The sequence below is a fragment of the Panthera leo genome, chromosome F2 (genome assembly GCF_018350215.1).
Source record: "Panthera leo isolate Ple1 chromosome F2, P.leo_Ple1_pat1.1, whole genome shotgun sequence".
NCBI lineage: Eukaryota > Metazoa > Chordata > Mammalia > Carnivora > Felidae > Panthera > Panthera leo.
Window position 1 is genome coordinate 39,102,973 of NC_056695.1, and position 27,848 is coordinate 39,130,820.

The window sequence follows — 27,848 nt, forward strand, 5'->3', positions numbered from 1 at the left end:
CCAGGGCATCTTAGGAAAGTTACTGAAGCCTAATAAATCATTCCACATACTCTTATCTTCATCCTCTTTCCTTAGAAAACAATAACTTAGTTGTACAAGCTTAGACACGCAAGAAAACAATACATTTTCCTCTGGTAGATAATGTTTGATATGTCTACTTGGGCGGACGCTAGGCAAAATTATTGTCAGCCAAGTTCCATTTCAGTGTCTCCGTTCTTCTTGGTTTATCTTTCTTTTAGTACCTTCTTCTACTCTGCTCACCTCTAAGAAATCTGGAACTCTTGTCCTGTCCCTCAGCTACAGAAATTAAAGATATTGTGACACCTATCTAGGTTCACCTCCAAGAAATCTGCAACTCTTATCCTGTCCCTTAACTAAAGATATTAAAGATCCTGTAAAACCCACCTAGTCTCAAAATCTGGAGCTTCGGATTAGTCCCCACAATGTATATTTCTGGGACTAAAGTTGCAGTGAACATTTAAACTAATCCATACGATGGTGATGACTAATAATGGTTGCTTCACATGCACGTGCGCACACACACACACACACACACACACACACACACACACACACACAGTTTTCCTCATGAGCTAGTGAATCAGAACTACCTGAGTTGAGGGAGAGAGGGAAGGATAGAGGAAACACAGAAACACCAGTGCAATCGGGCAGAGGAAATATATTTTTCGTCCTGTTCCTCCCTTCTGTCCCATGCTGAATATATTACCAGATGCTTAGTAACAGCTGAATTTCCAGGTAACTTCCTTCAGCAAACAAATAAATATACACTTCTGCCATCGTCTGAAGGGTAATCTGTTACAGGTCTTCTATTAGGCCTTTAGAAACCCAGTTAGTATCCACAGGAAAGACACCACAGTATCACAAACAGTTCCTGGTAGTTACCCACTGACATATATAATCCAATAGAATTGGGTGTCAACAGAATGTCTATGAATATGATAAATACCAGAAAAAAAATTACTGTTTTCCTTCTCCCCTCTACATATGATCAGCTCATTTTCACCTTTTCTGTTTCAACATCAATGTCACCTCCTCCAGGCATCCATCCCTCCCTGGCCATCTCATGGCAAGTAGGTTTTTCTGTTCCTTTGTTAGTTTTCTTCACAATAGTTAAACTCAAAATTCTTGTATATCTTTTTCGTTAAAGTTTAGTGGGCTCCCACCCCAGAACACGGCGGTATTCCAGACCCAGCAGAGTCTGGCACAGAAGTACTCCAAAAGATCCGTTGAAACACATGAGGAAGACAGGATTCAAACTTTCAGTGGGGCGACAGGAAAATGTGAACTGGTTATAAGCCCAGTAAGAAAAGAAACAGGAAAGGAAAAAAGGAAAGAAGGAAAGAAGGAAAGAAAGAAAGAAAGAAAGAAAGAAAGGAAGAAACAGGGAGGAGTCGCGAATCAGAAACACAAAAGGAGGGTTAACAACCACGAGTTCATGCTGAGGTCAAGGTTAGATGCGTGGTATGATAAAGCCAAGGGGAAAAGCTGAACAGGACAGAGACAATGAAAAAGAAAGGCTTTCCAGACTGAAAGTACCACAGCATGTCCAGCTGGTTACAACCCCAGAGGAGGTGAGGCAAGAAAGTCATCGAGTAAAAAATGAGAGTACGTTAATCTTACAGACATTGCTTGACTTGCTTCAATCCTTCAGCCAAATTCTGATAACTTCATGCCCCTTTTTTAAAAATGTAATTTATCGTCAAAATGACTTACATACAACACCCAGTGCTCTTAAGAGCAAAGTGAGGTCATCAAGCATAAATCCCTGCAGACCCATTTCTCAGAACTCTTGCTTACCTGCATCCAAGTCTGGAGTTTTCTCCTGTGGGGGCTTCGTTCTACCAGTCATCTCACCTCCTTACCTTCGGTTTGTCTGGCTCTCTACCTGCTTCTGCCTAGAACCTAGGCCATGTTCAAGTCCCTCCCACCAAGAACAGACAAAACCTTCCCTCGTATTCCCTCCATTCATCCCCCGCCAGGCTTCTAAGGGACAGACCTTAGGGGCTCTGCCCATATCCTCTCTTCCATCCACTTTGCACCTCACCACAGATAAGCTCCAACAAGGGGACAGGCGTTACTGGTAACCACCTTCCCTCCAGAGGGCCAAATCCAAAAGGCAGTCATGAGCCCTCCCAATTACTGGCCCCTCTGTGACACATCACACCGCAGACCACTCCCTCCATGAAAATGTGTCCCCTGATTTTAATGATACCTGACTGTCTCGGGTGCCCCGGTATTCCCCAGTGTTCTTTTCAAGGCTGTCTGTCCTCTCTTCACAATATACATTTTCCTCCTGAGTCATTCCAAAGGTCTTAGCTGTCACCAGTGACTCGGAATCAAGATTTCCAATATACACATCGCTACTAAACAAACCTGTCACCTAGCTCCTTATGGAGTATTTCAGTCATTATACATCAGACAAACCTAGAAGTCAACGCTTCAAAGTGAACCAACTGTCTTCTCTTGATGTGTTATTTCTTATTCTCGTCGATGGTAACCAGTTGCCCAAATCAGAATTCAGACTCATCTTAAACACCATTGCTCCCCACTCCCTGGCCCTATGTCCAACTGATGCCCAGAGCCCTGTGGTTCTTTTTAGTTAGTACTTCCAGAGCCTGCTCTTCCCTTCCTCCTTCCTCATGGCCACTGCAGCCAGTCACCATCCCATCTCAGCGGGCAGACGGCACATTTCCTCTTCTTCAACTTCCCCTCCACATGACTCCTGGAGTGACAGTAACATTCAAACCCAACAGTGTGATTCCAGCTTAGAAGTATCCAGTAGCTTCCCTTTCTGCCACTCCCACCCATAAGGTAGATGTCTACTTCCGTTACCTTCTCGTGCTGTAAGCTCCAGCCATGGTTGTTCATGCCTTCGCATTCCTGTTTCACGTTCTTCCCCGGATTTGCAATGTCTCTTGACTACAACAAAGGTGTGATCCTTTAAGACACAGAACAAATGCTACCTCTTCCATGAAGCCTTCCATAATTCCCTTGCCCCACATTCAAATCGGAGGGAGTCAATCACTTCCTTCTTTAGGCTCTACTTTGCATGTATCTGTTAAGTGAATTTAGCATCATCTGTTACAATGGTTGTGTTTGCAGGTGTGTGCCCGTGTGGGCGTACTCTACACCTACACAACGATACACACACATCCCATTAAGGCTAACATCCTATTACTCTGCCCCAGCATTCCGTAAAGTGCTTAGCACATAGCTGCTGGGTCTGAATAAATATTTGATGTCCAATGCCGTGAGTCAGAACCACTAGGATCTAGGACCACAAGGTGAAGAAACTTACCAAGTCAAAAAAGAAAAAAGGAAAGTGAGAAAGAAAATAGCACTGTTACATTAGATTGCCCTGAACCAACGGGGAGGGAGGAGTTCTCCCAAAGCCCTCTGTTCCTTCCCCTATCGTCATACAACACACACCTTATCATACCCATCTTTGTATGTGCCTTCTCTGCTAGGGTTGAAACACCACCACCGCTACGAATATTGCCAAAACGTCTTCATAGCAGTTATATTTGTTGAGCATTCACTGAGCGCCAGGTGCCTTGCTAAATGCTTTACACGTGTTAACTCATTCAATCTTCACGGTATGCTAATACTATGGATGTTATTAATATACCATTTTACAGGTGAAAAAACAATCTTAAAAAGATTAAGCGGTGTGCCCACTGTTCTACGGCTAATGGAGGGGATTCAAAACCAAGGAGCAGGATTCCAGGGCCCATGCCCCTGAGTACCGTCCGATTTACTGCTATACTACATAACTACTACACTATACTACGAATCCCCCCCACCAATAATCCACCACCAAATATATACGTAAAGGCCACCAGGGCTCCATGAAGACACGGGCTATGTTTGGCATATATACTACTCGGCACGCAGTAGTAACAGTAAATAGTAAGTATTGGCTGGCCAACTGACTAACTGAATGAAAGACTGTTGAAATCTATAGGCCGAATGCTTTTGTGTTTCTTTTCTTTTTTTTCCCCCTCTGGAAAACGAAGGTGTGGTTCTTTAAGATTTCTTCCAACTGTAAAAACTCTATAGTTCCATTATATGAAAGTAAAGTGCTCCCTGCCTACGATATGACGACGCACTGGTAAGAGTCCAGGCAGGGAACCAAGAGCATGGTTGGGGAGTCAGCTCTCTTGAGTGGAATCCTACATCCATCTCCCCAGCTGGGCAAATTTCTTCATCTATGAACTTCCATCTCCTCCCCGTAAAATATGGATGGTCCTAGCAACTGCCTCTGTAAGTGATTTTGAGGATTAAAAGAGAAAACATGGACGTCAAGCACATACACAATGCCTAGAACATACACAAGCACTAATAAATGTCAGCCATTACTCCTACAACACTCAGGATCACAGCCTACCTGATATGCCTTCGCACAAAGGAAAAAGTAAGTGTCCACTCATGAAGCAGATATGGCCTCCTTACAGGAAGACTATGCCCTATTTCATTATTTTACTGCCCTCAGCTATGTCATGGGATTCAGCATGTGTGTTAGGAAGGAAAGATTTTGGGGCACCTGGGTGGCTCAGTTGGTTAAGTGTCCAACTTCAGCTCAGGTCATGATCTCACAGTCCGTGAGTTCAAGCCCCGCACTGGGCTCTGTGCCGACAGCTCGGAGCCTGTAGCCGGCTTCGTATCTGTGTCTCCCTCTCTCTCTTCCCCTCCCCCCCTCCTTCTCTCTCTCCCTCTCTCTCCCACTCACACAAATAAACAAACATTAAAAAAATTTAAAAAAAAAAGATGGGGTGTCTGGGTGGCTCAGTCGGTTGAGCGTCCGACTTTGGCTCAGGTCATGATCTCCGGGCTCGTGAGTTCGAGTCCCACATCGGACTCTGTGCCGACAGCTCAGAGCCTGGAGCCTGCTTCAGATTCTGCGTCTCCCTCTCCCTCCGCCCCTTACCTGCTCATGCTCTCTCTCTCAAAAATAAACATTAAAAAAAAGTTTGATTAAAAAAAGAAAGAAAAGATTTAGCGAATGACTATATTTTCATTTCAATTTATATGTTCTCTTTTATTCCTTTCTTCTTGTGTCCCTATTTGTTCATATCCAGAGAACGCTACCAGCCCTCAACCTCTCCCATTTCTCATTTGTTATAAAAGATGGGTGAGCCTGGAGGAGGAATCTTCCCCAAGAGGAAGCTTAATTCAAATTTTTCAGACCTCTTTGCAGAGCATCCTGCCCCCTCAAAAAAAAAAAAAAAAAAAAAAAAGTTTCCCCAAAAGTTAATTTTATTCAATTTCAAAATTATTTTAAGAAAATTGACATCCATTATCTAAGATTATCTAAAGTATCCTCAAATGCCCCCAAACCAAGTTTATGAAATCCCTTCCCAAAAAGAAAGATAAAGATAAAGTTCTTTATCTTTGTCAAGCTTCAATATTAGCAACCAAGGAAAAATCTCCTAAAAGGAAAACTCCAGCTAGGTTCGAGCAGGCTATCACAAAACTATAAGGAACTTCATAAAAAGCTTCTATAATGCATTATCATCTTATAAAATTTAATAAATATACATAGATAAAATTTTATATAAGTGAAAATAAAAACTAGCGTGACTATTTTATATTTTTATAGTAACAGGCATAAAAGGTTATATCAAAGACAGTATAGATAAAATTTTTTGGTCGTATTTTCCTTAGAATCTTGGAAAGACAGTATTAAAAATCCTAATACCTTAAGCTGAATTTATCCCAAAATTCCTATTTTTTTTAATCAGATAATGTTTGTTTTATATAACTGCCAATTCTTACTATCCATGATAACAGGAGTCTGAATGGTATAAACAAATAAATCAAAACTCAGACAAAGCTCATAGTAAATTACATACCTTCTGTGCTCTCAAAAATCCTCATGAACCAACATTAACTAATTTTAATTTTATGTTTTATTACTGCTCTCGCTGATTCTCTTGTGTGGAAATTAATTAGCAGCGAGATGGGCAAAAGAGGCAGCAGGAGAGAAAAGGTCAAAATCAATTCACTTTGAATAAACAGGCTGTAACTGGGAGTTGGCTATATTCACATTTTGTGGATGAGAAAACCAATGTGACTTTTACAAGGTCTCACAGAGAGGCAGCTGTGAAGAAGTCAACACCAGACTGAGAGCAGTATCTACAGGGAAAAAATGGCTGAACGGGACTAAAGGGTGCAAGTCTGTTGTGTCCTGATCAGTCTTTTCAAGAGATGATCAAATGGACACTATGAAGAGGTGGGCTTAGTAGCCAGTACTAAGTAATAGCCATGTTCCATGGAAGGACCCCATTCTACTTCATAACCCACGTTTGCAACACAGAGCAGGCACTGGGTAAATCTAATGAGAGTTAGATAGAATGAGTATTACCGCTATCAGCGTCATCACCACTGTTGTTTCGCCAACTATTCATTAACTGGGGGCCAGCACATAGGCCATGATTCCATGATTCCATTTAATACTCAAGAGAACCAGATGAGCAAACTGAGGCACACTGGGCAAGTACATGGAGGACAGACGAGGAAATCACACTCAGTTTTGTTTGGCTACAAAGCCCACACTCTTAAGCAACAGGTTGTCCTCCACTTGGAAACCACAATGGTTCAAGCCAGGATACTGTGGAATCAACTGATTCCACCATGAGGAAGCTCTCCACGGATACAAGCAACAGGAAGTACTGGTGAAATGCAAAGTCTACATAGGGTATTCAAAAAGGAAAGGAGAAGGTACTCACAACTGGGAGAGGTAAGTATAGCTCTGATGGTAACTAAAAGAAATATAAATCCTCTCTCAAAAACTATGGGAAAGAAAGGACTACCAAGTGGGACAAACATAAAAGTTAATTTCAAACAGGAACTTATGCATGATCACAGCAAACCGTAATATAATTACACTGAAATTTCAAGGCATTGATAAAACACTAACCTAGTATTTCCCATTCCTCAAAATGGTCTACCCACAGTGGTCACGTACAACTTATTTTCTCCATTTCAATTCCTATCTCAGGACTTAGTTCCTCACCCAAGCTCCCATCCCACGTCTCTCACCACCCGCAGAATGGCTCCTGTGACTGTAAGAGTCTCGAGCTCAACTTATCAGTGAGAGGACCCTTTCCACAAAACTACTTCATCCTCCTGACTTTCTTAGAGTTCCACTGAGGCACAGCCATCCTGCCAGTTACCCTGGCTCAAAATGCCAGCAGGATTCTTGAGTCTGCTCCCTTTTCTCTCAGACCACAGCAAGCATTTGAGGAGCTGCTATCCCACAGACTCCAGTCAGTGCTTTCAAGTTCCTCTCATGCTGATCTGGACCGTCACTGCCTCTTGTAACTTCTCCCCAATTAATCTCCACTTTTCTGCTTCTCAATCTCCATGGCGATCCTTATTGCAACGTGACAACCCCTGCTAGACTTCACGCTCTTTCGGCGCTGAGACCGCGTCCTTCTCTCTCTGAAACCCTGCAGTGGTTCGCACAAAGTCTTTCCCAGAGGCAACACCTCAATAGTTGTATATTGGAGTGAACCCCTCTACTGTGCAGCCACTAAAACTCACTTATGCTTTGAGATGGCTCCAAGAAGCCACCACAATTCCATGACCTGGAGATGGGGCAGCAAGTTCATGAGAGTCAGGAATTTCAAGTGGGTCCAAGGAAATGGTTGAGATAATTAAGCTGACAGCACCGGGAGATGCAGGAAGTCTACACCATGGCCTGTGTTCTCCCAGAGGATACAGATTTTTCACTGATATCTTACGTCCATCCATGTATCATTTTAGACTGTCTCTGCCTTGAAAGAAGAAAGGAATGACTTACACGTCAGAGATGACTCACATGTGAACAGATACTAGGGTAACTTACCTTCTCATGTGTTAATAGATACTAGACGGGAACCTGTAACCAACTTAACTCACTTCAGTGGTACTAGGGAAGCTGACAGACCTTAACCTATTTAAGGAGGTTCTAGATTGCAGCCTATGAGAGCCACAAATAATGCCCGTTTCCACAAACACAGGATTTACGCCAAGATTTTCAATATCACTCCAGTGTGACTATTAGTTTACCTTTGGCAAATGCCTGTTTCTCAGCACATGGTACCTAAAATGGGTTTAAAAGCACTAAGATAAGGCAGCCAGGACCCAAAGAAGACTGAACTTGTAGATGTGACCAGCACTGGGTAGAGTAGGAGTTAGGTTAGGGAATTCATCCTGCCACACACAAAAAACAGAACACACAAGCAAATCGCGTTGAATAACAATGGCAGTAAAATAAATATCTGCACGATGTCTGGAATAAAAAATAATAGACAGCAATTTCCCTGAGGCACACTGAGGTCTTCAGATGGCGGCACTGCTTAAATACCTGATATCATAGCATCATGCAGATGAGAACAACGCCTGTGCCCAAGGTGCTGGGAAGTGGTTATCTGGGATGAGTATTAAATTCTGTTGAATAGGAAAGTCCTTAGAATGGCCTAAAGAGCCCTCCAGGATCTCCCACTCACTCTCTAGTTATGTCTCTGAATCTCCTCTCCCAGCGTATTTCTACCCTCACCCCAGGTCCCATCCAGCCACACTGGCCTCCTTCCTGTTCCTGAACTGACCCAGGCCACCCTCCAGCCTTCAGTCTCTGCCTTTATGTTCCCCCCCACCCCCCCACAGAATCACAGGGCTCCTTTGCTTACCTCGCCAGTCTCTGCACAAAAGTCCCTTCTCAAAGAGGCCCATCTATCCACCCTAATTAAAACTGAAGCCTGACCCCTTCTCTCAACAGCCTGAATGAGCCTCCTCCTGCCCAATTTTTTCATAATTATCATCTTCTAACCTACCACAGAATTCACTTATATTTTGTTCATCATTTGTTGTCTGTTCCCATCCACGGCCACCCTCAAACGCACACACTCGAAGGTAAGTTCTATGAGGGCAAGGAATTATGCTTGCTTTTATTCACAGGCTCATCCCCAGGGGCTAGAGAAAGGTGTAATATAGATTAAGAGCTCAATCAATACTTGCTACATGACTGATGAAGGGAATGCATGAATCACAGAGCTGTCATTGAGTTACAGGGTATTCTTCTGCGAAATTCATCATGCATATTACGTGAGAAACACTGTGCTAGGCACTACAGGCAAGAAAGGAGTCAGAGACAAGAGTCTCTGCCCTCAAACCATTCGTTCCAAAATTGCCTCATAGGTTATATTAGGGCAAAGGATGCCACACCCACTTAATCTATTCACCCACTTCCTCCAACATCTGCTAGACACCTGCCTAAATGCAGTTTACAATGGCAAGGATCTGTGCTCTGAGCAGCTGAGCAGTCCTTTTTAAGAAAAGTTCCCACACAATTCTTTCAAGTAAAACTATTGCATAAATTATTGAGAAAGACTAGAGCATAACCCGTGCACTTTCAATATGTGCTCAGTTACAAAAATGTTGCCAAATGTTTTCTTTTTAATTTTTTAATGTTTTTATTTATTTTTGAGACAGAGAGAGACAGGGCATGAGCAGGGGAGGGGCACAGAGAGGGGGAGACACAGAATCTGAAGTGGGCTCCAGGCTCCAAACTGTCAGCACAGAGCCTGACGTGGGACTCAAACTCACAGAGTGTGAGATCATGACCTGAGCCGAAGTCGGACGCTCAACTGACTGAGCCACCCAGGCGCCCCAAAATGTTGCCAAATGTTCAGCTCAAAGGAACCAAATCAACTTAATATATTTTCAATAAACAATTAACTAAATGCGAATGTTTACGATTGATACCAATTGCTTCAATGAACATTCACTATAGTTTTTCAGACCTTTAAGGACTTCTGGTTTCGTCAAAATGCATGAGGTATCAGTAAATAACGTCTGGACCCTGTTCTCTTGGTCCCGTCTTAAACTGAGGGGAAAGTATGGCAGATCATTATTGAGAGCCCATGTACCTATCTCACCTGGCCAGCCTGCCTTTTCTTTCTCTTCTCTCCCTAGAGACAAATACCTCCTAAGTATCTGCATTCATGGCATCCTGTGGCTCCTCTCACATAAACGTGCAGATGTTAACAGCTCTGTAGGGTTCTGTAGGCCATGAAAAAACATCTCAAGAATCTTGTAAGTGCTGACGAAACTTGCCTGAATTGCCCACACTACCTCCTCCCCCACATTCCTTAAGCATCATTTATTTTCCTGAATGTTTCGGTGGGGGGGGGGGGGGGGACGGATATAAAAAAATAATAATCTACCGGTTGAGGTGAGAACCTCTAGCCAAAAACAAATACAGAATTTTAAAAGTAAAGAGCCAGTTTAAACACTGATGCAACTAACCCGTGTATGTGGGTTGTGTCTAAGGCAATGGTAACTTGGAACTCTTTAGACATTCAACCACCAGCAACATCTGCCCCCACCCCGATCCCACAATTCCGCTGCAGAAAGTCTGACCAGCCAAACATTGCCTCGCAGACTAAATGAAAATACTTGAAGGATTGTTTCCTGCAATTAAGCTCATCATTCAGGCAACAGCTCCTTATTGTCCCCATTTGAGTGTATTCAAAAATTCCTTTCAAATGGCTTGTAGCTAATATTAACATGTAACTAATTAATGAAGTTACTGTTTATTATGAATTAAAACTTTTGTCTCTAACATCCTTCAAATAACCACAATTATCACACCGACTCAGAAGGCATTTTGGCTTCCTTAAGTTAAACTCCAAAACAAAAAAAGGAAGGTAGGAGGGAGGGAGGGAGAGAGAGAGAGAGAGAGAGAGAGAGAGAGAGAGAGAAAATGCACGTGCGTGCGTGTGTGTGCGTGTGCGTGTGTGTGTGTGTGTGTGTGTGTGTGTGTGTATAAAGCAACTGATAGAATGTCACTTGTAAAAATGTTTCAAATTCACTGAGATACATTTTGGCTAAGAAGAAATTTTAAAAAACAATCCAGGTTGTTTGAGGGGACATGGATTTTGCCACAAAATTCCTTGAGTTTTCTTCCTAATATAATTCTAGATCAAGAGCAACAGACTACAGATGCTGGGTACTACTACCATGTAATATTTTAACAGTGTTTTATTCAAAAGATAACAGTACCAGAAAAGGACTTCCAGCAAGATGCTGCCAACTGTTTAAATATTCCTCGAAACCAGCCCAAATGTTTTAATTGTGCTCAGCGTGTCAATGGTAGATCGGGCATCTTTTAGGAACTGGGCACTGTGCTGGGTCTTTTAAATGAATTATCTCATTTAACTCTTACAATAATATCGTGGTTTTAGGTACTAATTTTCCCTTTCGACAGATGAGAAGACACATGCCACAAGAGGTTAAATAATTGCTCAGAGTCCAACATCAAGCAAATGGCAAGGCCAGAATCCAAGAGTTTTTCTGATACTAACATCCATGCTCATTCCAATTCAACAGAATGCCTCCGTGGATTTAAAGGATCATCTCACTCCTTCGATAGTTATTTAGTGCCTACTAAAAGCATGACACATGGCAGCTCAAGTTATCCTTTTGAAAGATTAATTTAGATCATGTCACTTCTGATGGCTTCTAGACATGGTAAGAATAAAACCCCAACTCCTGGCCATGGCTGCCTGGACTTGGCTCAAGCTACCTTTGAAAATGCCAATCATGTTCTCACCTCAGGGCTTTTGGACTTGCTATTCCTCTCCCACTAAATCTTCAGATGCTCAGGTCTCGGCAGAAACCTCACCTCCTTAAAGGGGCCTCCCCTGACAATCCAATCTAAGTGAGCACCCCCCCCCCCCCCCCCAGCCATCATCCTCCCTCCCCTCCCACCTCCTCTTTCTAGACTGTTTTTTAATAGTACTTAGCCTTAGCCTGGTCTGAAATTATCTTGTGGATGTATCTGTTTCTTTGTTTATTGTTGCATTCCTCCCAACTAAGATACAAATGCCCTGAGAGGAGGGACTCCCCAGCCCACTCACCAGTGATTCCTCAACACCTAAAACAGTGTCACACCCACCGTGTAAGCTCAGTAAATAAATATTTGTTAAATGGATGACTGAACTCCCGGTGCCATGGAGACACATACATAATTAGATACAGGCCTGACCCTCAAAAAGTGTTCAATCTATAAAGGGACGGCGACACAAATAATCCCACAAGGCAATATGCCCTAAGTGCCATAAATGAAATTAGAAAAAAAAAATTATGTAGTTTTAAAACGGAAATTTTTTGTAAAAAAATCATATACCGACATAATGTTAAAAACTACTTATAGTTTCATCAAGAAAGAAAGAAGAGAGGAAGATAAATTAATGCAGGAACAGGAGAGAGAACACACACACACACACACACACACACACACACACACACACACTCATGTTATTCCTCAGAGCGGAAATGCTCAGTTCAGTCACGGCTTGGAAGATATAAACATCATTGAAATTCAAAAGCAGTTCTGAAAGAGAGGACGCCTCAATTGGTATGCAAGGGATGTCTCCTCCCCCTGAATACATTATGAACTTGCAGCCTGCTAATATGCCATGCTATCATAAGCACCAGATGGGGCAGTAGGCAGTACATGTCCCATCAAACCTCAAGAAGATGTATTAATGTTCATGCTCTTTAAAAAAAAAAAAATCCTTTGCTTGTGTCCCTAGACTTCCACATTTCTTAGCATTCAGTCACTTTCTCTCAAAGCCCAGTCCTCCAGGGCTGCCCCTCTTCACCAGATGGTGCCAGGAATCATTTCAATCTATTTTATCACAGGAGGCAAAGGCCACAAAGCGTGTCAGATGACGCTTACTGAAGGCACACCAAGCACAAAAGAGAACAACAGAAGATACAGGAGACATAAGAAATAAATCTTCTCCAGGCACTACTGACGAAACATTTTTTAATTATGCTGAACCCTTATTTACGTTCAACACAGAGAGAGGAAAAAAAAAAAAGACACTTTCCTATGTCTAAACTTTCAAGACTACCTGATATTAGCATGAAATTGTAGTCTACCGAAATAACGTCTACAGAGGCCCCATCACCTAAACTCACAAAATTGTGAATCATCAAAAGGTGGCCTCAAAATGAGGCCAGGGCATAATAAAAGGTACCTGAGTGTACTGAAATAAACTCACTTGTTTAAAAGCAACTATCAGAACAAATAACATCTCTGAATCAGGTGAAACGCACCCTCTCTTTAGGATCTCCGTCAATTTAGCTGTGATGTGTGGGAATCTGAATATGCCATTAGAAACTAAGGATCTGAATAAATACATTATTAGTAATTTCTTATTATTTTTTAAATACATCACTTAAAATAAATAAATTGCCTTGATTTCCATTTATCTAGGATTTCCACTAGTTTATGATCACAAAGGGGTATTTTCTCTAGAATACAGAAGGAGACAAAAATTGTAATTTACAACAGTGCTTCTCAAACGTCAACACGTTTCAGAATCCTCTGAGAACTTGTTCAAACACAACTGCAGGGTCACCCCCGGAGTCTCTGATCATGGGTTTGGTGTGGGACAAAGAATGTCCCTTTCCACGAAGTTCCCAGGTGATGGCTACTGGTCTGCGAACCCACTTTATCTAAGTCATTCTGTACCTTGTTTCCAAAGTGCTCCCTCACCCTTAGAAAGTCTGGTATCTGTGCAGAACATCACAATATCCTGATAAAAACAGAGCCACTCGGTTGATAAGCTAAACTGACCTATGAATTTTTTAAAAGGCACAAATTAAGAGAAATACCAAATACCTGTCAAATTGGCAAGATTATTCTTTTCAGGTATACCATATAATAATAGTCCCTGAAACTCTAAAGTCCTGCCCTGTTCCTTTCAAAGGATTCAATGTAAATGTTGAAACACATAGAAGAAGGCAAATACATTTCAAGAAAGAGAGCTGCATTAATGCGAGAAATTACATGTTTTTCGCGAGAATACTATATATATCATGCACTGAATAGATTATCTTAGCAAGCTCTCTGGAGTTTTGAGGATAAATTTTATCAGCCTATCACATTACTACTCATCTAAGATTATTGGTTGAAGAAACTGCTTGGCTGAATTTCCTGTGTAACTGAAACGATGAAAATATTTCATTAATATTTGTCTTTTGCTAGAATCTTACTCAATATGTCTGCTAGAAGACTGAAACCTTACGCCCCTCCTCCCAAACAACACACAAGTGCTCAGGTAAAGGGACAGCCAATTTCCCAAAATACTGTGTACCATTGTCAAAAGCCTGGACTTTGTTTCTGATTTCAGTAATTATGCCAGAAAGGGTTTAAGTGTTATACATTGCATTATACACATATGATCATGATAAACTGATTTATAATGCATGCAATTTTTTTTTTTTTAACGTTTATTTTTGAGACAGAGAGAGACAGAGCATGAACGGGGGAGGGTCACAGAGAGAGGGAGACACAGAATCTGAAACAGGCTCCAGGCTCTGAGCTGTCAGCACAGAGCCCGACACAGGGCTCGAACTCACAGACCGCGAGATCGTGACCTGAGCCAAAGTCGGACGCTTAACCGACCAAGCCACCCAGGCGCCCCAAACGCATGCAATTTTAACTACGACACAGCTAGCTACCAATGAAGTTGTATGGCCGAAAAACAAATGCATTATGTTTCCTTCATGCTGAAAGCAGATACTTGATTCTTAAACTTCATTTACCAAAACTTCTCCAAGAGTCACTTATTTTTCCCCCTCATAATTAACATGCTCTGTGCATTATTTCCTTCCTTTAAGATCTCGGTGAATCCCAGTTCACCTCTCATCCACTCACTGACTCATTAAGCAAACATGTGCTGATTGCCTACTATATGCCACGCTCACAGGTAGTCTGGAATGGAATTATTAGAACGAAGAACTCAAGATCGTAATGTAAATGGCAGCTTTATCAAGAAGAGTTGATGATGTTTCAGATGTCTATTTTAAACAACAAAGAAGAGTATGTATCTTGGGAGACATAAAAGGTTAGACAGAATTCATCTCTCTAGCAACATCCCCTACCAAGTAACAGAAAAATCAGTGTGGGGGGGGGGGGCGGGGGGGGAGGGAAGCCTCTGAATCACTGAATTGAAGCTGCAATAACTGAAAAAAGCCAAGATGGACTTTTCTTAAGCATGTATCTTATTATTTTATTCACCATCCTAAGTTTGGTGACCTTTCCAAGTTAGCAAATGACTGGAATGGGTAAAAGGGTGGGCGCATTCAGCGAAAAGGGGTGGGCAGATGACAGAGATGGGAGAAAATCCTATCGGGTGTCAACAGAATTTGGAAAATCCCATCAAATGTGCACAAAAAAACTCATCAAGCACCAGAGTGTAGAGCCCTTTTGTGTGGCTCAAACACTATCCCCCTTTTTAAGTCCACAGAGCACCACGGTCTGCCTTTAATAATTACTGCTTGCATGTAAACTATGCTTTTTAGGGGCACACAGCACCTTTCCAATCATGACTATCACCGTCCTGTGAAGTAAAAGTCAGCAAGGCAGAATAATTGTCTCTAAGACAAAGAACGTGGAGCTGGGGCAGACAGTAAGCTGACTTGTTCCTGGTCACGCCACTAAGTGGAGGAACCTTGATTCACACCCAGGAATTGACATTCTCTACCCCCTGTGCTCTTCAAAAAGATGGCCTGATAAAACACCACATATTAATCGTGCATAATATAAATCCAAGTTGTAAAGCAAAAGGTAAAACATGTTCAGCACTCACTGAGCAAGACTATCGCTGAGTGAGAAGACCATGGCCATCCAAAATGATTGCCAGTAAGTATAAAAATTTTAAACCAGCAAACAGAAGCAACTCTGTGGCTTAAAGAGATTCTCTTCTACTCTTTGGAAAACACTGCCAAATGGCTGAATTCTCCGAGAGGTTTTGATGGAAGGTATATTAACATCACATCGATAGGGTCCCAAATGCTTTACTCCCACAATGCGAGTAAGACGTAAATAAAGACGAAAAACAAATAGACATTCCCTTCAGCAGCAAACAGTTAAATAATACAGACAGGTAAACTCTTCCTCTCAGCAAAGTTCTTCGGAGAGACTCCTAAAGTGTACAAAATGGAAAAAGTTTTAAAAGTTTGGTTATGTCTACATTTACCATTTTTTTGTTTTGTTTTGTTTTGTTTTTTGTTTTTTGGCCATGTCATTCTCACAAGCAAATGCTGGTAAGGAAGAGCATGCCTGGGTAATTAACAACCGGGCTCTGCCTCTGATTTCTATCACTCTATATTTTATAAACCAATGATAAGGAGTATTCTGGGAAGTCTAGAAGAAAACAGGGTGCTTTCTAAGAACACAAATTTTCATTTCCATCCCTTTAATATTTTCCTAGGCTGTACAAAGACAACTCATGCCAGAGCAGAAAGGAAGAAAATAAATGTTAACAGGCCTTTCAAATGAAGTGTTCCCCTAAGTGCTGAGTGTACAGGTTCAGATACAACCATAATAAAGAGGAAACAATGCCCATCTCACACGGAAAGTGTCAGAGTCCAGGCCCTTCCTCATTCCGGTCATATCCTTGTCAGGACACATGTTAAGCATTTCAAATGCAAGAATATATAAATTGTTACCACAGAACCCTCAAATTTTATTGTGCGTCTTCCTCCCAATAACCCGACAACCATTAAAGCAGACAAGTCCTGAGGAAGGCAGTGAAGTTAAATCATACAAAGTTCAAATGTAAAGTAATGGGATGCTCAGAAGCGCAGCAACTGTCTTTCTCAAACTTCCAAATAACTAAGCACGCCCTCAAAATCATCTCAGCTTAGTAAGAATGGTTTGTTTATTTTGTCAAACTCTTTAAGACTCTTGTTCAAGCTATAAACACATGATAAAGATACCCTCTAATACCCCTTCTTCCTAAAGAGCATTTCTGCCCATCTAATTACATAGCTCTTAAGGCCAAACTCTTTACAGTATCATGTTCTCGTCGGTTCTTTCAAAATTATATTCTTGCATGAGCAGCAAGTACCCGACACGATGTTAATAAACCACACAGAATTAAAAGAATCCCTCTAATAAAGTGAGTACACTTATCGTCCAGCCTTTAAAAAAGAAATGTGGAAAACAGAAATGAAAGCTTCTAGAGAAAGCATCCCACAATTTTAAAAATCAACTGCTTCTTTTTAGGGAGGGAGGGGCATGCGGAAGAAAGGTATCTGCTTTCCTACAGTGTCCCCATCGTCTGGAATCACTGTGTCTGCAGGCCTAGAACCTTCCTGGGGCAGAATCATGGGTCCCCAACAGTCTCACTACCAAGAGATCTGACTTTTTTTAATTTTTATTGTTTAACCACACAATGTTGGTGAACAAAACAATCTGGCCTGCCAATATGCCGAATATATCATCTGCTTTCCAATTTTCTACTAACCTGAGACGTTGGAAAATCCTATCTGGGCTTCTGATCAACAAAAGATAAGCAGGTTTACCTCTTTCCCAAAGCCTAGAAAGGTGCTGTTTTAGTTAGCCTGTACAGTTTTGACAAAGAATAAATCTATGATTTCTATCAGACTTTTCAAAATAATGACGTTAGCCCCCTGATGCCTATTAGTCTCACTGCACTCTTTCAAAAGGAGTAGAAATACACAGAGAACTACCCATCCTAACCTATTTTATCCAAGATATTCTTGATGATTAAGGCTAATGTTGTACCATTTTTATTTTTCAGCAAAGAGAACAACTCTACTCCAAATTCAAACATCCCCCTTTAAATCTTTCCATCTAGCTTCCATTACAAAATATCCTGTCTTCAAGCCACAACATCCTCCCCCGTCCTCAAAAAGAAAACAAGAAAGGAATCCAAAATCAGACAAACCAGAGCATCCTTCCTCTGCCATTTAACTGGATCTATGTGTCCTTGGGGGCAAAGCTTAATTTACCTGATCTGCAGGTTTCAAACAGATCACGTGGTCACAGAAACCATTTACAGAACAAGGGCAGTGAGACCTAGAAAGTATATAAGGTGCCTAGCCCTGGGCCTGGCATGGGCCAGTTTTCAATAATAGGCTGCTCTCCTATACTATCAGAGATTTATTCTGTTCAGAGATGGCAGTTATATATTCCCTTTGAGATTAAGAGGATTTCCTGATTCCTTTGATTGGAACTCTATGGGTTGAAAAACATAATTAAGCTAGACATTCTCAGAAAGTACATTTACATTAATATTAATTAATGCAAACAGCTGTTTGAGAAAGCCAGCCAGATAAACCTGCTTCTTGGTCAGGTGTGAAATCCTATTGTTCTCAAGTTATGAGTCATTTAAGTTAATGACTTATTCCACCAGATACAGTTAGCTACCCAAGAACCACAACAGTACGCAAAGAAACCGCTTTCGAGAAATACTATACCCACTCTCGCGCACAGAAATTAAAATTTAATAAACAAAAAATGAATGTCCTGTCTTCGGTATAAGAACAACAAAGTAAAAAATGTTAAGTTGCATTAACGAAGATCCAATCTGATGCAACGTAAGACAGGCATGGGTTTCTAATAAGCACTAGATTGGCCCATTGCCCACCCTCCCGCTACGTCCTGGACTTCTAAGGCACCCAGGTACTCCCTCACCTCTGGGTTCCTTTACCTGTCTCCTGTCTCCAGGCTCTCATTACTCTACATCCTAATTACTGTCTCCTTCTCTACCTGGAGCTCTACAACTCAAAACTCCTTGAGGGCATGAAGGGAACCGAATCCTAGTCATCCGGTCCTTGGCACATTTTCAGCAACCTACCAATGTCTACCACCTGCACTTCCTTATGACAGTAACCTTTCCCTTGCCATAGCCTTGCATTATTCAATCTGCTTAGCCCCCTAGTGATTAACCACAGTGAGGTTCTCTCATTTCCAAACAATTAGAAGGCAAATCTGATGGCATACTTCTGCCACAGGTCAAGTGACTATTGCTAGAGAATTTTCTCCCACATCCCTCTGCAGTCCTGGTGTAAGAAGGGAGAAAGCATACAGTAAGAGCAATCCAGGGTGGAATATGAAAGACAATAAAGTAAGACTGACACTGGTCTGGTAACGTGTATATGAGATTTAGCAGTGGCATGGTAAAGAGGGTGGCCTGGAGAATCTTCTTTCTTTAATAAACCACCTGAGCAAGTTGCTCAACCTCTATGAGCCAGTTTCAACATCTGTAAACTAAAGGCATTTGCCAGATCAACCTCCCAGCTCTGAAAGGTATTTGTTCCTCTGATGACTCAGAAGGCTGCTCAGAATATTATAGTTACAGCATCTTCTTTGCAAACATCAGATGTCAGTGTAATGATGAGACGGTTAATAAACATTTCTAGACTCTATAATGCCCACCAAGCGGAATGTTTACTCTAAGAAGTAAAAATAAACTAGTTGTCTTATGAAATCATCAGAAATGACCACCACCACCACCCCCCCCCCAAAAATTAAACACTTATCTTTTTCAACAGACCATTAACTACACAGAAAGATGCCTTGCAAAAGTTTCCAAGTATTATTGAAAATATATAGAATGAAAAGGTCAAGGACTCAAAAATATTAACAGAAAATAACTGGACAAGAAAAAGGAAGTGGTGCCAGAGATTGAAGGGAAGCCGGAACTACTAAGTGACAAAGAAGTCACGCCTGTACAATCTACATTTATAATTGGGTATCTGCAGCTTATACAGTCTTCTTTTAATAGCTGGCCGGAGGCTTGTTTGATACAGCAAAGAGTTAGCCCAACACAATGGAAAATCAACCTGCAAGGTAAAACTGAGTGACAGTGGATGGACTGTTGTGTTTTTTGCTGTTGCATAATAGCATTTATAGATTAATCTATTTAAAAGAAAATAACCAGGTGCATTACCCAAATGTTCAGTTACCAGGGACACTAACAGTTGTCCGTCCGTGGCAATTTCATCTCTGTTTTTTACACAAATCATCGCTTGCAAGCACTGATGTTAAAAACAGAAAAACAGTCTAGTACACAGTGGCTATAAATGCCAAATCAATTTTCAGCAGATAATAAAGTCCATGTTTTACAATCAGCAATGCACTGTTTTACTACCCAAAAATGTAAGCTAATAATATATAGCTCTACTAAATGGAAAATGCAGATATGCTGTTAAAAAACGGGCCGGCTGTGAGAAGATGGATCATTTCTGCAGGGACCTTCTTAAAGCTACGTGTAAGTGTTTTGAAAATATCACATGATGTGGCCATGTGTTAAAAATTACAGCCAGTTAAGTTCTCTGCTAAGAAAAATATGTGGGCAATTTATGAAATGCACTCCAGGATGGAGATGTCTTAAGTAAAACCAGATTTTGAAAACAGACCTTTTTTTTCTTTTTTTTTTTTTTTTTTTGGAAACTTGAACTTAAAAAAAAAAAGTTCCAGGCACATCTGGAGAGCAGGACCATTGAGAAAGGGTGGTCTGACCTCATACTAGCCATCTTCTGAAAGAACAGCACTATTTCTGGGCTACACTCACTGTGCTCGCTTATTGTCCTTTTAAGGAAACAGTCCTGAAAGCATTTTGTAGGTCAACATATGGTCTTTGATAATATTATACACAGATTGATAAAAATATAAATGTTTCAGAAAGCTCAGAGGCATCTCCTCCCGAAACAATATAATGTCCAAGGTCTCTCAGCCATCTCACAAGAAAACATTTTCCTTTTCTTAAACACAAGGATCTAGTTGTTACAAAGTGACAGGCAGTGACATGATATTTCCTTATATTAAGTTCAATCATAAAAAAAAGTTTTATCTATTTCTTTAAAGCAGGAGCGGTCTCCTTTAACTTTTTATAGCTCGTTTTGTTAACAGTATGCTATCAACAGCTAAAGCATGTTTTTTTAACCAAAATAGTTCTAGAAATCCTAAACTGAGACTTTTTTTTTAACCTACCCACCCCCACAGATTGGTATGTCTTTGAATAAGTTCAGTCTGTGCACATTTGTTTCCAGGAATCCCCATTTTTATGAAAAAAGGTCCCAGATTTGAGAATTGTTGCATCAGGTTTGACACAACCAGGAACCAGGTCTGACCATGACCTACCGAAATAATAATAACAATAATAATAATAATAATAATAATAATAATGAGGAGGAGGAAGAGGAGGAGGAGAAGAGGGAGAAGAAGAAGAGGAGGAGGAGGAGGAGGAGGAAGAAGTTGTTGATATATATAAACACGTAGTCAAAGAAAAACAAAAAACAGCGACAATATCAGATTACCCAAAACACATCCTTTTAATCTACTACACATAATGTCTTATTTAAAAATATAAAATCTGTCCCAGATGGTTAAAACTGTCCATTAATATAAGTACATATGTATGGACGAAAATATGCTAAAAACATATTAAGAGGCAGTCCATCCGTTAGGAGAGTTTAAAAAGTGCAGATGGGTGTCAAAAATAGCCAAGTGTCAGATCTGCTCAAGTATCGCCATTCTGGCACATGCTTATAGTCACAGCTGTTAATATATTCTCTGCATCCAAGTACAAGGTTTTCTAACACAGTTGATGAGAGAGAGAGAGTGAGAAACACTGCCACTCTTCAGGCTACTGCTTTAGAACCAGTCAGATATTAACGACTTAACACTGAAACAAACTTATCGGTGATCCTAAAACTTTATAGTTCAATGTATTTGCAATAAGGATGCTTTGAAGATGACTTTAAAATCATGGAAGCACGTAAGCAGTCGGGGCTGGCAAGGGTCCTAACTAATCTCTCTCACCTATTATCGCTTACAAATGGCTTTGGGCTATTAAAGGGTTTTAACCAAAACAAAACATAGACTCTTCAAAATGCTGGTAAGTCAGATCACGCACTATATATTAAGAGCACAGACACAAAGACGACTCAAGGTATGACACAAGAATCAGAGGAAACTGTGCTACAATATTCTGGCGGAATAAGGAAAAAAAGAAATCCACACAAATACTTTTTCACACCGATTCCCTATCACTTACCCAACGCACATTGCATCTTTAGTTGTGCGGTGCATATAAATCAAGATGAGAGCTTAAAGAGTTAAAATGACCTTTCAAAGACCTCAGTCATTGTCTTTCTGTAAATTGATTTTCCCCATATTTCAGCTACATACACTCCTTGTCTACTGAACTAATGAAAAAGTGCACTTCTGTCACAAATGCATCCTTTCTGCACAGAGATCAATAATGAAGAGGACTACAAGACACATCCTGAAGGGGAAAACATTCTTCAAACAACTGGCAATACCTACACACAACTGTGGTTGCAGAAAACTGGCAGATAATGTTTCAAAACACCATCTGTGAGGTGTACAAACTCTGTGACCAAGCACAGTCTCTTCTGCCTGTCCTACCCAAATAATCTGCACAAATCAGCCAGCTGGAGGATCTCTCCCTGCCCTGTCTTTTTTAGCTGGGGACAGGCTGCTCAAAGTAGGTTCATCCAGAGTAGGTAGGCAATCCAGACAGTTCTTGAGAAGAGCAAGAAACAACCCATTCTCCATCAGGCTCCCCCCTCCCCCCCGCCCCCAGCCTTCTCTCTCCGTAAGCAGAGACTTCACTGGCCACCATCACGGAGACACTCGAGGCTCCAAAGATAACATGCTTCAGAGGAAACTGACATACACTAAATTTCCAGGACCACAACAGCTTCAGTAATCTAGCAGACTTTTTATTTTTAATGAATCGATTTCAATTATTTGCCTTATGACATCTAAGGACTGTGATTTAAGGCAAGACTGAAATCGTTTGCAGTTCCAAAGCTCCCTTCACTTTCTCTGACATAAACAGCTTTTTAAAGAGACCTTATCCCAGGATTCTGCCACAATCTGAAAACTCTCTCCACCGATGAAATGTCCAGGATACAAGGTACAGATGACAGTCACAAAATCCGTAACAGAAGCGATACTTCTTACTTGGGCTCAATGTGGCTGTACTTTCCCCTCAGCCTTTAAAACACACCTCCCAAATTCCGAAAGCAAAGCCTTCACACCCTGTGCCCCTGTATCTAGATCTCGATGGCTCTCCTTATGCCACCTTCCCCTCCTCACCTCTGTCACCGCCCCCCCCCGCCTCCCCCCCCGCCTATGTAAATTACGTGGGGCAGAAGGTATTTTCCATGCATAATAAAAAGTAAGCTTTCTTCATTTCAAAATCAGAGAAAGAAAGCAGAGCAGGGCGAACTCACCAGGCATCCTTGTTGAATCCAGCGTCCACACGGAAAGTGACTCTCTCCTAAAATCAAGCGCGATCGGGGCTCATGCCTCCTGTTCTGGAATGAGCGCCGGCAGAGAGAGGAGGGCCGTCAGAAGGGGCTGGGGCGGCATAGCCCGAGGCAGGGTGCTGGGCGCGTGCGCCTGCCAGGCGGAGACAGATGGAGAGCTGACACTCCGGATTGCACTTGGAGCAGAAATGTGGATGATGACAGGAGCACATGTGGCCTTGAACCCAGCCCTGTCTCCTCAGGCAGAACAATGACAGGGATGTGTGTGCAAAGTATCGCAACCCCTACCTCCCCTTACCCACTGTACCTCTCTGGGCAAGTTCCAGAGCACCAAAGAACAGAAAGTAAAATGCAGAATGATAAGCTAAATGCTGAATAATTCATTCATCACCACCCCCATCCCGTTACAAGTTAACCCTTATTTTGCCAAAAGAATGGAAAGTAGACGGGCCCCCTACCACTGCTCACAATGAAACGCTCCCCTTCCATCCTCTCATGTTAACAGCCATAATTGGAAACTCTATTTAAAAACCGACGTAGGCACCAACCTCAAAGCTTGTTTATTGAACTGGAAATCCAAAACAGTATAAAAACATTTTTTTAAGACTTTGTATTTTGTGCCAGTTTATCCTACTGAACAAAGTATCCGAATCATTCCCTTTGTCAGCTTCTCAGTAGTATGTATAAAATAGAACACTTTTTAGAAGCAGAAGCAGACCACTTTTATTTTACTAGAGTGCTTTTAACCCCCTGGGATCCCTGCGTTGATGTGCTCCAAACATTTTCAGCTTACTCTCTTCTACCTTGCATAGAGATCCATGGGAGATGAAAACAAAATCTTCACTGTAAAGCCTTTTCAAAAGCTGAACAATCACATCCTCCTGATTTCTGATTTTTTGCACACCCTTAAATGTTTATCCTTCCCATGAATAACACATACCCAGCCAGGTTCAATGGACTCTTCCCCATAAGCTTTAATGGACACCATGATATATAAAACTACAAGCCTTTGTTACAGTGCTTTATCTAAAGCTGGCTATTTTCCTCTCAGCGGTCCCTCCTTAGTCCTTTGTAAAACATCCTTGCCTCATAGGAGAAACACACGCCTGCCCGCCTTGCATGCCTTTTCCAAACACACAAAATGCCAGGCAGAAGGAAAATGCTGTTCGCTTCTAAAACTCTTCCTCAATTCAACACTTGCAAATCTTCCCTGGGTCTGTGTGTATTTGTTTTAACAACAGGGCACGGGATGAGACAGATTCCTCAGGCTTTACCTTTCCATAGTATGGTCAATCCACTATAAACACAGAAACAATTCTACTCCGGAGCCTCTGCCCAGCCAGCAAGCTCAATGCATATGATGGACAGGAGCATCCCCTTTAACTCTTGCCATCCCCTTGCGATCTTCAACGTGCCCTTTGCTTCTTCTATGCTTTTAGCCCTTGTCAGATTGGTTTTTTCCCCCCTACTTGCTGCCTCAAAGAGATCTCAAAAACCCATCTGAAAACAAGAGGCAGTGACTGTGATTTCTACCTACTCACCCTTCCTACACCTCTTCCCAACAGCACATGCAACCTGATTCAAAGTACACCCACATACATGCACATACCCTATACAGACTAAAAATAAATCATCTTTGGTAAACAGCGTCAATCAATAAGAATGTCTACGGCCCCTAAATACTGCACCCAAGAAGCATGGCTTCATCTAGTGAACCCCTCAAAAATCCGTCATTGTCAGAGACAACTTGTAAAAAGACTACAATTCATAATGATTACTCTGTTCTGTCACTAATAGTATACTGCACCCTATTTATGAGGCCAATCTTTTTGTTCATCTTAGTTAGATGTCACTTGTAATGAGGTTCTGTGTAATGGATTTCAGTACAGTTAAGCACCAAGCTCAAACATTCTTATGACAGAAAGCTTTATAGCAGGCGCGAGTGTGATAATCAATTAAGTCCTGCTATAAGGGCCTTTATGGAATCCAGCATCCTGAGTCTGTAGATGTTCATTTCCAAAGAGAGTATTTCTTTAAAGCCACTCAATGCTACGTGTCGTTGATTTTTTTTAATACTATACCTACGTTAGAAAGAAAACATTTTCACAGTGGGAGACCCAACTTTCATCAATATGCATGGTGAATCATTTCTGGAATAGAAAATCCAACACACTTTAAGAAAACTGGATGATATCCACGTTTAAAACTGGGTCTTAATATTGGTATACCGCAAAGTCCTAAACCACTGCTCAGAACACTGAACTTCCATATGCCGCGTGATTATGTATCTTTTCTATGTGTAAAAAAGCTTTTTAAGCTGTTCTCTGGCTACAGTAATTGCCACTTTAAATTGATCCACGTCAACAAAACCCAGATCCCTGGAGATTCTCACCTAGAAGTCTGACTGCGGAATGGGCCTAACTGAATGTGTGCGCATCTGAGTCCAGCCTTTTCTCAAGGAACCAGTCTCCTCCTCTTATGCTTTAATCCCTGAACAGGGAGACCGGGATACGTACTTCTATATAGTTACTTAGACCAAAATAACTTTCCCTTTAATAAAAGAAAAAAGAAAGAAAGAAAGAGCAAGCTTAAAGAGCCAAGATCTCTAACCTCCAACCTGTATAATAAAAATAGACAATCAATAACGTGATGAACGCATGTATGTTGGTGAAGGGGAAAAAAAGAATATGCACTGAACATGTACTAAGTTTTCTCCAGGACAAAAACACCGTCTTGCATCACCATTAGGAAACATACTTTTAAAACTGAAAATAGGGGCACTTGGCTGGCTCAGCCAGAAGAGCACGTGACTCTTGATCTCAGGGTTGTGAGTTCGAGCCCCATGCTGGGTGTAGAGATTACTAAAATAAATAAATAAATAAATAAATAAATAAATAAACAAACAAACAAACAAACAAACAAACAAACTTAAAAACAGAAAAAACCCTAACATATATTCAAGACAATAATAAAGACTACATTGCTGACCAATCGCACACTTCCTCAGGAGAGCCATGTCAGTTAATGCACGTCTTTTAATTAAGAACACAGAGCACTGTTAGGGTGATTTTTTGGAGGCATCTAAACAATCACTTTCCGAACCGGTAAACTGAGTCAACAACCTAATGCCAGGCTCTCCGCGCCCCCACCCCCACCCCAAATACATCAATTGGTTTTTGACAATAAACCGAGATCCTTCACTCGGAAGGCATTAGGGTATTTACGGCATTCCTCTCAGGTATCTATCACTTATTTCGAAGACAGACCGGCCCTATAGTGCAGATTTTTCCTTTGTTCGAGCCTGACTTACCAATGGGGACTATATGAGTCTACTGAAGCCGTCAGCAGTTCATGAGAGCTCTCTACACTGGTGATGGGCCAATGCCAGTTAGAGGTCTTCCACAGGTCTTCTCAACTCTCCCCTCTGCTTCTAACGGGCTGCTGTGATACACTGTGACTTCACACAGTGGGTATTAAGTGAGTTAATTCAAAGGAGCTGAAACCTCATTGATCCTAATTGAAAGCAATACACCCAACCAAATACTTTCCTACCCCATCTGCTCTGGCCTGCCACCAGCTATTCAATACAAGAGAATTAATAGTTTCAGATATTCTAACCGACCCAATAAAGGCACTCATTTAAGCAGGGCTGCATTAACAAAGTGAAAAAACAAGGGCAAAATGGGTTCAAATGGAGCATTTTACTCCTAGTTGGCTTTAACAAAGCTGAATAAGGCTTATTCTGACTTTTTATGTGCAAGACTTGATAAACTGAATGAGAAGGCACTCAATGATCAGCCAACGAGCATTGATGAATGGTCATTAAGACCCCCCTGCTCTTAGGGGAGACCCTTCCACAAAGTGGCACACCAGCTTGAAAGGGCGGACTCGCTAATGTCCAGATTTCTCCGCTTGCTTGTTCCACTTTCAATTTCAGACCACTGGCCACCAAATGAGGCTGACATATTGGAAAATAATGTTTTATGGGCGAGTGGTAAAAAATAAAATGGAGGCATTAGCTCTGCTTTCAAATTCAAATCTGCTAGTTTTGTCAGACCCCAAAGGTTTTGATTTTCCACCCAGCTGGAAGCTATTAGTGTTTTCTAAAGGCATCCCACTGACAGGGCAAACCTACCTAATGTGTGAGCTGTTGGGCTAAGGGAGATGGACCTCTCTTTTGGATGATTTCCTAACTTCTCATCACTTTGACAGTCAATTAAATAGATACAACACCTAATAAAAATGTACATTAATTTGTTTCTGCCACTGAAAGACACGTGAAACTGTATTAAATAAAAGCCATGGTAGATTGTCTTCTGACAAGGTAAAGCCAATTATACTCTGCAAGAAAGCCAACTGGTTTATGTCTGAGTTAGGCTACAACATAAGATATGGCCAGTGACAAAGAAATGAGTGGGGTGGGAAAAAAAAAAAATTAAGTTAAAAAGTTCGCTGAAGTATTCCATAAAGGTAAGAGGTTATCTGTTGCTTTAACTCCTTTTCTATAAACGTCTGTTGTAAACAACCAGGCACATTCACGCTATTTCCCTCAAATATTTCCTTTCGGGGAAATGACTGGCAAGCGTTGGCGCCTCAACGTTCAGCCAGCCCACAGAAGGGCTCGCAAGAACTTCACTTAAATGACAAAGGAGCAGGGGACATGACCACCATCTTGAGAATTGGAAGGGTGTGCAAACATCACGGGGTCAAGG

At 41.4% G+C, this 27,848-nt stretch overlaps 1 protein-coding gene across 7 annotated transcripts in view; it reads right to left on the reverse strand.

Annotated features, from left to right (window-relative positions):
• Positions 1-27,848, reverse strand: part of RUNX1T1 (RUNX1 partner transcriptional co-repressor 1) — a 154,531-nt gene that overhangs the window by 91,483 nt on the left and 35,200 nt on the right. Inside the window, exon 1 of one of the 7 annotated variants that reach the window (XM_042923322.1) lies at positions 23,101-23,213. The exons of the other annotated variants lie outside the window; for them this stretch is intronic. Coding sequence (XP_042779256.1) covers positions 23,101-23,107 — 7 coding nt within the window. The 5' untranslated portion in view covers positions 23,108-23,213. Of the gene's footprint in view, positions 1-23,100; positions 23,214-27,848 lie in introns of those variants that run through there. 7 annotated transcript variants of the gene reach the window in all.